The sequence below is a fragment of the Megascapheus bottae genome, chromosome 5 (genome assembly GCF_031878675.1).
Source record: "Megascapheus bottae isolate mThoBot1 chromosome 5, mThoBot2.hap1, whole genome shotgun sequence".
NCBI classification, from domain to species: Eukaryota; Metazoa; Chordata; class Mammalia; order Rodentia; family Geomyidae; genus Megascapheus; species Megascapheus bottae.
The window spans coordinates 56,746,527-56,756,510 of NC_143513.1; the positions used below are offsets into that span (position 1 = coordinate 56,746,527).

At 36.3% G+C, this 9,984-nt stretch overlaps 1 protein-coding gene across 1 annotated transcript; it reads left to right on the plus strand.

The window, feature by feature from the left end:
- Positions 1–3,099: 3,099 nt before the first annotated feature.
- On the plus strand, positions 3,100–4,011 carry LOC150063443 (taste receptor type 2 member 2-like). The gene has a single exon (XM_090332362.1). It carries the CDS (start codon positions 3,100–3,102, stop codon positions 4,009–4,011), a length of 912 nt encoding a protein of 303 aa, XP_090188488.1.
- The last annotated feature ends 5,973 nt before the right edge of the window (positions 4,012–9,984 follow it).

The following is a 9,984-nucleotide window of genomic DNA, read 5'->3' on the forward strand; positions in this document are numbered from 1 at the left end:
CAATAGCCTGTTTCACCTAGGAATTATGACAAATTCAGAACTACCTATTCAACATCTGAGAAATGTAATTTCAAAGGGAAGAGTGAAAATGTATTAGAAAATTAACAATTATAAGGTAGGCATCAGCATGTGTACATGGATATACTACCCAGACTCAAGCTCTGACTTCCCAATTAATATTTCTTTCAATTAAATTACTCTGGGTAGTATATCCATGTACACATTCTGATGCCTACCTTCCAATTGTTAATTTCTATGGTTACCGTATTTTACCTTGTTATCTGATACAGCGTATATATGTTTATCTGGTTATTTGAAATAGGATAGGGAAGGGGGCAAAACAAGATGGGGGGCAGGGGTGAGGGGAGGGAAATTGGGACCAAGACATGAGAAAGGGCATCAGTGTATGTGAAGTAATGCACCTTATATCTGGTGAATATAATGTAACCCTTCTATTAATTACAATTAAAAATACATGAAAAAAGAGAAGAAAAAAAGAAAAAAAATTAGGAAGTGGTATTGAGGCTCAATGTGCTGGAGTGGTTGCCTTGAGCTGAAGAACTCAGGGACAGTAGCCAGGCTCAGAATTCAAGCCCCACGACTGACAAAAAAGGTGGGGGTTATTGAAGCTTCAATCAATCAAAAAGTACTGAACATCTGGTTAAAAACTGCAATTAAAAATTTGAGAAAATGTTTTATTTCAATAGATAAGTTGTTTTTGAACTAAAAAACTGAATAAAGCAGCTCCATTACAAAAAAAAGAAGAAATATTAATTGGATAATATTGCCAAAATAAATTTTTGGGAATCTCTTTACATCTATATGTGCATATATTTACATATATATGTTTGTGTATATATATATACTTTGTATATATCTGTAAGTACATATATTACATTTTTTAAATCTATTACTTTACTTTTATAGATTTTTGAAACAAATGAGAACTATAAACATTACTATCAAGATAGCATATTAGAACAAGCTTAGTACAGTTATCTTCCTCTCTTTTTAATTTTATTTTATTGTTGGGGTAACGTACAGTGGGGTTACAGCTCCATTCATCATGTAGTGGGTACACTACTTCTTAAACATTGTTACCCCTTCTCATATTTTTCTCTCACTTTCTCTCTCCCTACCCCCTCCCACTCACCTTTGTTTTTCCCTGATCTTCCCATTTTTCAGTACACAAATAAATGCATACAATACACCAGGTACCAAAGTCAGATACACTAACATCATGATATTTAATTGTTCTAATCAACTACATCTTTAAAATTTTTATTGTAAAGGTGATTACTGTTATATGAATCAGTTATTGAGTACATTTCTTTTAAAAGTATTACCTCTTCTTTTTTCTTTTTTTTTTCCAGTCCTGAGACTTGAACTCAGGGACTGAGCACTGTCCTTGAGTTTTCTCAAGGCTAGAGCTCTACCACCAGAGCCACAGCACCATTTCTAGCTTTTTGCTATGTATGTGGTACCGAGGAATTGAAGGTACTGTGCATGGTAGGCAAGTACTCTACCACTAGGCTAAACTCCTGGCCCCTCTTTTCTCATTTTAATATACTCTTTACTTTTTGGGGGGTGGGGGTGAGTCCAGGGACTTGAACTCATGGCATTAGAACTGTCCCTGGGGTTTTTGGGGGTTTTTTTTGCTCAAAGATAGCTAGCCACACACAGCTCCACTTCTGGCTTTATCTGTGTATGCAATACCAAGGAATCAAACCTAGGGCTTTGTGTATGCTAGGCAAGCACTCTACCACTAGGCCACACTCCTGGACCCCCATTTTAATATACTGTTAAATCAACAACTTGGAACACTATGCTGTAAACTCTCAGACGCTCATTTATCGTTCTCCACTCCATGAGCATGACACTTGTCCAGAACTTAGAGTTGAGGTGAGGTTTCTTTACACAATTACCTGGAAGAGGTAAGGAGGTATGGCTAGTAGGATAAAGCTATGGTTTACAAATAAAAATTTCATAGCCATAAATCAAAGGCAAAACAAAAAACCAGGCTCATTCTGTGCATTACCAAACCAGATTTTTAGAAGAGATAGAGATCCATTCTGCTACATTTTAGAAAGCTGCTCCATGTAGACAATGGAGAGGGGGAATGAAGACATTGAATGGCAAAGGTGCACAGATAACATTGGCATTTGCTAGAAGATTACTTAGTATGGAAGATTCTGTCCATCTCTAAAAACTGTAATCAATGTAAATGCTGGTTGGTGAATCTAACAACTTAACTTCTTAGTTTCTGTATGAAATCATTATGCATCTTCTTTTTATAGCCAATCACAGCACAAGGATGTTTAATAAATAGCAACTAATATTTATTGAGTGTTCAATACGACCACCCACAAATGATTACAACATATTTTATTGTGTAGTAATAATTTATTACATTTGTTATATCTTATTTAAATAAAGTTCAATATCATGATGTGAACAGCTTTTTTTCTTTTTAATAAAGAAGGAAGCTCTTTTGAACATGGTAATCATGCCCTCTGCTGGTGGCTGAAAGTATCACCACCATCCTCGTGAAACAGTGCTTCAAATTGCAGAGGGTGATGTGGACAAATCAATGCAAGACTTTGCCTAGCATGCATGAAACCCTGGGTTCAATTCCCTGGCACCATATACACAGTAAAAGGCAGAATGGTCCTGTGGCTCAAGTGTCAGAGTGCTAGTCTAAGAGATAGCTCAAGGACAGTGCCCAGACCCTGAATTCAAGCCCCAGAACTGGCAATATAGATATAGATATAGATCAGTTACTGAAATGAAACAGATGTGCAGTCAGATTACTTTTGCAAAGCAGAGTACGAGAGTGAAATGGCTCATCTATGGTGATTATTCTGAAGATGTAAGCAGAAGAACACCTAACCAATAGTAAAATATTTGTATTTTATTCCCACAGTTTCACACGAAGAACTGCAGAGTCAAACATCAGTCTGATTTTTACTGATGAGAAAAGTGATTTTAAAGACTTTTCCTATGATCCAGGAGTTGGCAGAAGATCAAATTTCACAGTATTGTGCCAATGAGATATTTAAGACCATCCACAAGGAAACACATAGAGTCATCACAGAAAACATGTCCTTTCCTATGTCGACTGTTCTCCATATGATCCTCATGTCAATAGAATTCTCCATAGGGATTGCAGTAAATGGATATCTTATTATCGTGAACTGCACAGACTTGTTCAAAAGCAGAAAGCTCAAACCAGTGGAAGTCCTTTTCCTATGCATAGGGATATCTAGATTTGGCCTGCAGCTGATGCTAATGGTACAAATCTTTTACTCTGTGTTCTTTCCACTTACTTATGATAAAAATATCTATAATGAAACCATGATGTTCTTCTGGATGTTGTTCAGTGCTATCAGTCTCTGGTTTGCTACCTGCCTTACTCTATTTTACTGCTTCAAAATTTCTGGTTTCACTCACTCTTCCTTCCTTTGGTTGAAATTCAGGATTTCAAAATACATACTTTGGTTACTTTGGGGCAGCTTGCTGGCCTCTTTGGGCACTGCAGCTATAAGTACTGTGGTAGAGTTACCCAAAATGGAGTTTGAGGATGTTTTCAGAAACACCACACTACAAAAGACCACAGCCAACACAGAGAAAAATAGTGACTTGCTTCTCGTCAACTTGACACTCTTACTTCCTCTCACCATATTTGTGGTGTGCACCTCTATGCTGTCCATCTCACTTTACAAACATACACATCGGATGCAAAGTGGGCCTCATGGATTTTCCAATGTCAATACCAAAGCCCATATAAATGCACTAAGAACAATTTTCACATTTGTTTGCTTCTTCATTTCTTACTTTGCAGCCTTCATGGCAAATATGACATTTAAAATTCCTTACAGAAGTCACCAATTCTTTATAGTAAAGGAAATAATGGCAGCCTTTCCTGCTGGCCATTCGTTGATACTCATCCTGAATAACTCTAAGTTCCAACAACTGTTCAGGAGAATTCTCTGCTTCAAATGGAATCAATAAAGAAGTGGACCACCATGGAATATTTGTTTACTTGCTAGAGCTCAAACAGACTGTTTTGTGTTTTGTGTGTTAACTATACCTGCTCTGCCAATTTTCTGCCCACACTTTACTCCAAGACATGTGAGACATTAATCCTTTGTTGGATGAATAGAGTATTCTGTCCAAGGCTTGTGTATGAAAAATACTGCAAAGGCAGTCCATCTTAGTAGTTCATACTTGCTCTGTGGTTGCAAATTGTACTTTAGAAGCAGAATAGAGGTTCTAAGACTTCCTTGGATTGTTGCTTTTTCTGTTTACTGTCTGTTTACCCAGGTCATTGGGAATCTACATTGAGACAAGGAAAGCCTCTTGATTTGATTCGAGTCTTAAAACAATAGAATTACTTGGGGGTTTCAGTCACTGAACTATTTTTCAAGAAGAGTCACTAGTAAAAATAGAAATCAAATGTTGACAGTATATATGTTAGTGATGTTTTGGCTATCTTGGGTAAGTTTGGTTGACTTCAGGTGTTTAGAAAATCAGGTGTAAGTGGAATGGTGATACATATGCAGAAATAAACAAGCAAGAGGCCCAAATTTGGTAACAAAATGAAGAAACATTTTTCAGCTACCAAACGTGCTCCTGGACAGAATGACAGAGAGGTTGTAGACAGTGAAATCTAGAAATATAAACATTTCGTTAAAGAAGAAGTAGCAATGGATGACTTGAAGATCTAAAGAGAATGCATTGCTTGCCATTTTGCCTCGGTTTTTAGGGAAGGTTGCAGTGTGCTGGCATCAGCTGTGGTACAACACTATGTATTGGGGATGCTTGACATGGGAAGTAACAAGGAAAGCTCTGTCTAGTCTTCACTCACACTCAGTGGAGGCAATGTACTTTCACCAGTGTGACTTGAACATGGGTATCTCAAGGAGAAGTGAATCTGCAAGGTCCTTTGTAATTGAGCTTTGAGAACCAGTAACACTCCGGCTTCGTGAATGAGGATGTTTTGTGTAGGCATAGTTTGAGATCACTGTTAAATGTGTCTTCACTTGTGCCCAAAGTGCTTTTTAGCCAAATTATCATTGCCATTTGTGAGAGCAGAGTCTTTCTTCCATATTCTTTGTTACCTAATAAAATCCATCCTGTAGTCCGCATTGTAGTCACAAATGGGTTACATCACCATTGTATAACCATTTTAGGGATGATGTTAATGAGCTCATTTTTCAATACCCTGCCTTAGAGAACCTTGTCTCTGAAGAGATTTGCATGAGGCACCATCTGATCTCCTTCAATTAAATCTCTACTGTTCTGGTCTCTATTTCATACTATTTTATGGATCTGCACTTAAATAAACTATGTAATTTCATTATTTCTTTACGTATGCTAAACTTCAAGTCTTTCTTATGCTGAATGCTATTGGCAGTGTGACTATTTCTTTCCTATACTAAAGAGATGGCATCAGTTCATATTACTACTTACCCCAATGAATTGTCTCACTCTGATGTTCTTTTCTTGGGCATAATTTAAGGTTTATTGTACTTCTGGTTCTTATGGAGTATTTTAACTCAGAGTTACTTGTGTGGATGTTTTTTATAATAAATCTTCAGTTACTTCACTGATACAGATATATTATTAAGTAGCATTTGAAAGTGGGCACATTCCTTAATGCAAATAAATATAGAAGTCAATGCACTGATACTTTTATTTACCACAAGTTGCTACTACCTTCTCAACTTTTCAAAACAGCTTATATAGATTTCACCTGAGATAAAAGCTCAGCATACATTCAGAATCATCTCCAAAGGAATCAGCATTTGATGATTGTTATGTAATTCAAATCACTTAGCTAGAAAACAAGATTCCTATGTCAGAAAATTCTGAGCAAGTATTCAAAAGAGCACTAAAGAGAATTCCAAGAAGTTGTTCTTCAAATATCTTTGTTAGTTGTCAAAAATATCAGTGTTGCTTTTATTTTATCTAAGAAATCTAAGGACAGCTCTGAAGTTCAGAGATTCCTCTTACTACCAATAAAAGAAATTATCATGATGATCATGTATTATACAGCAATTGTCTTATGATATACTCTAAACAGGATTTTAACTATCCTAGAACATTGCTATTCTAACATAAAGTCATATTGTAATATGTAACTAATAAAGTGAACTAAACACAAACATGCATTTGAATATATGCTTTTTAAAAAAATGTATTTTATTGTTGGGGTGAAGTATACAGGGGGTACAGTTATAATCATCTGGGAATGGGAACATTACTTATTGAACACTGTTACCCATTCCCATGTTTTTCTCCCACTTTCCCTCTCCCTTCCAATTATCTTGTTTTCCCCTTCCCTTCCTAATTTCAAATAAACAAATAAACATATGTACAATATATCAAGTACCAAAGTCAGATATAGTAACAACATGAGATAAACCTTAAGGGAAAAACAAAATAGAAAAGAAATAACTTCACAAAGTATATTAACAACCAAAATCACAAACATAAACCTCTTATTTCCATATTCAGGAGCTCACTTCACTTAGCCTTGTGAATACATGTTTTGTTTTGTTTTAACTGTTATCCTTGATTTATTGGTAGCAAAAGCGATTACATATTTTTGGTAACATAACCACTATATAGACACAGTATTATTATTTATTATAGCATTTTCTGTGCACCAAAAAAGTGGACATTTTTTCTAGCAAGTCCAAATTCTGCTTTCTGATTAGCAAACAATATTTCACAAACTACCAGTGTATAGATCAGATTTTCTATTGCACAGTCGTAATCTTTGATTGAATTCTTGCAGACTCATTTAGGGACAAGTGCCATCCTGGCCAATTGTTGGGATCTTAATCTTTGTTTCTTGTCCTTGGCATGAATAAGACCACGTTTTTATAAAGATCCATATGCATCGCCATGAAATGAAAGTATCACGATAGAATATTTTTTTCCAAAAGTTGTAAGAAATCTAGTCAGTTCCATTTCAGTCTCATTTCCATTAGCAAGAAAAATCATTAAAGCTGAACAATAGGAAAATTTATTTTTGCTTTTCAATTTAGAAACTGGGACAAAATTACAAGTAATGCACCACCACCTAGCGGCATGCTTTCACTCCATTACAGGAGAAACTGTTGGAAATGGTCCTCAAAAGACTTGAGTTACAAATACCACATCTTGTTGATCCATTCATCAACTGAGGGACATCTAGGTTGGTTCCATATCTTTGCTATGGTAAATAGTGCTGCAATGAACATTGTTGTGCTAGTGGATTTAGTATGACCTTGTTTCTGGATGATTGGGTAAATGCTAAGTAGTGGAATTGCTGGGTCATAGGGGAGCTCTATGTTTAGCCTTTTGAGGCACTGCCACACTGCTTTCCATAGTGACTGAAAGAGTTTGCACTCCCACCAACAGTGCAGTAGTGATCCTTCCTGGCTACATCCCCTCCAGCATCTGTTGTTATTAGTTTTTCTGATCCTGGCCATTCTAACTGGAGTGAGGTGGAATCTTAGCATTGTTTTGATTTGCATTTCTTTTATGACCAGAGATGTTGAGCATTTCTTCATGTGTCTATAGGCCATTTTTGTTTTTTCTTCAGAAAAGACTCTCATTAAGTCTTTGGCCCATTTTTTAATGGGATGGTTGTTTGTTTGGAGATTAGTTTTGAAGTGATTCAATTTTTTGAGCTGTTGATATATTTTAGATATGAGCCCTTTGTCTGTTGTATGGTTGGTGAAGATCTTCTCCCACTCTGTAGGCTTCCTAATTAATTTACTAGCTATGTCCTTTGCCATACAAAAGCTCTGCAGGTTAATGCAGTCCCACTTATCCAGACTTTCTCTGATTTGTTGTGATTCTTGGTCCTTATTAAGAAAGTTTCGACCTGTGCCAAGAAGGCCTAGTGTGTCTCCTATTCCTTCTTGTAAAGAGTGTGTCAGCTTTTACCTCCAGGTCTTTGATCCATTTGGAGTTAGTTCTTGTGCAGGGTGACAAAGAAGGATCCAACTTTAGTTTTCTGCAGGTGCTTAACCAGTTCTGCCAGCACAACTTGTTGAAGAGGCTATCTTTCTTCCATTCTATTTTTTTGGCTCCCTTATCAAAGATTAGGTGGCCATAGGTCTGTGGTTTAATATCTGGGTGGATCAACAAGATGTGGTATTTGTACACAATGGAATTCTATGCTGCTGTCAGAAAGAACGACATCGCCCTATTTGTTAGGAAATGGAAAGACTTAGAAAAAATCATATTAAGTGAAGTAAGCCAGACTCAAAGGAACTTAGGCTCAATGGTTTCCCTCATTTGTCATAATCATAGAAACCTTGGGCTCTCCTAGCAGAGATTTGCAATAGAGCAAAACCTTGATACATAAGGCCGTATAGTAAGACGCTAATTTAAAGGACTTCTAGGATATAGAAACAAAAGCCATCTAATGAATGATCGTTGTCCTTAAGGTACTATGTTATCTCTCATCTCCTTTGCTGTCCCTTGGTTATCTCACATTGTTACAGTATCTCACTTTGTTATCTGATATATTGGATATATTTGTATTTGGTTATTTGAAATTGGATAGGGAAGGGGGAAAAACAAGATGGGGGGGTGGGGGAGGGTAATGGGGACCAAGACATGTGAAAGGGTATCAATGTGTGTGAATTAATGCACTTTATATCTGGCAAATATCATGTAACCCTTTTATTAATTACAATAAAAAATAAAAGAAGAAACATAAAAAAAAGACTTGAGTTACAGATAGGTATCACAGAATTGAGACGTATCAAGGGACGAGGTAGGTACAAGGGGAGGTGAAGATGTTGAAGTGACTACACAAAACAAGATGCATTGTACACATAAACTGCTTTTTTATTGCAAAAAAGCCAAGACATAACCTGAAATGAAGCAGAAGGAGAAAAGAGGTGGATTGGGAAGGGTAGTGAGATTGTTGAAAGGGGTGACATGGATGACAATGCACTATATTCATAAACTGCTTCCAGGATTGGCAACTTCTTTGTATAATTACTTTAAACTAATAAAAATATTATATTGGAAAAGGACCAGTTACAAGATAACTGACAAGGAAATTTTATATTTCATTGGAACTATATAGGGAGAGCTTCCACTGGAAAAATATATACAGAGAGAAATTAACCACCAGATCACAGAAATTATTTGTGCTAAATGTGAATAAATTAGTAGCCTAACACTTAAAAAAAATAATACTATGGGCTGGGAATTTGGCCTAGTGGTAGAGTGCTGTATAGCATGCACACAGCCCTCGGTTGAATTCCCAGTACCGCATACATAGAAAAAGCTGGAACTGCGCTGTGGCTCAAGTGGCAGAGTGCTAGCCTTAGGTAAAATAAAGTCCAAGGACAGAGCCCCATCCCCTAAAGTTTCCACTGCCTCCTAAAACAGCACCTCAAGCTGGGAACCAAGTCTTCTACCCATGAGTCTATCTGGGAGATTTCATACTCAAAGTCATTCTACCTGCGTTGAGATGTTATGAATTCACATACATGAAAAGATAAGATGGTGAGAGTAATTATAAGTATTGTTGCATGGCTCTTTCACTGGTGACCATTGACTATTGCTGAAGAATGCATCCTCTTCGAGAGAAGAGGATACTTAGGTAAAAATGCTTTGTGATTTGAAGAATGAAGTCAGGAAAGAACTGAAAGAATACAGACTTTTCTACAATAAAGTCTCTTCCATTCTCATTAAGTTAATTTTTCTGGAGTTATAACTACAAATTCCTCCCTACTCCACCCTTGCCCTTCCCACACACATACAAAAAGACAAACAGAACTGATACAGAATTGTGCTATATTCTGAAATATGTATTTTCCCTGTTATACTTTTTAATGAAAAATTCATCCTATAAGCTATGTATTTCCTATAAAATTCTGTGTCTGCTATTTGTAATACAACTTTCATCACTATTTTAATGATTAATGTTTTTCTTATTAGTTGTAATAGCATCAATAGTAATAATAA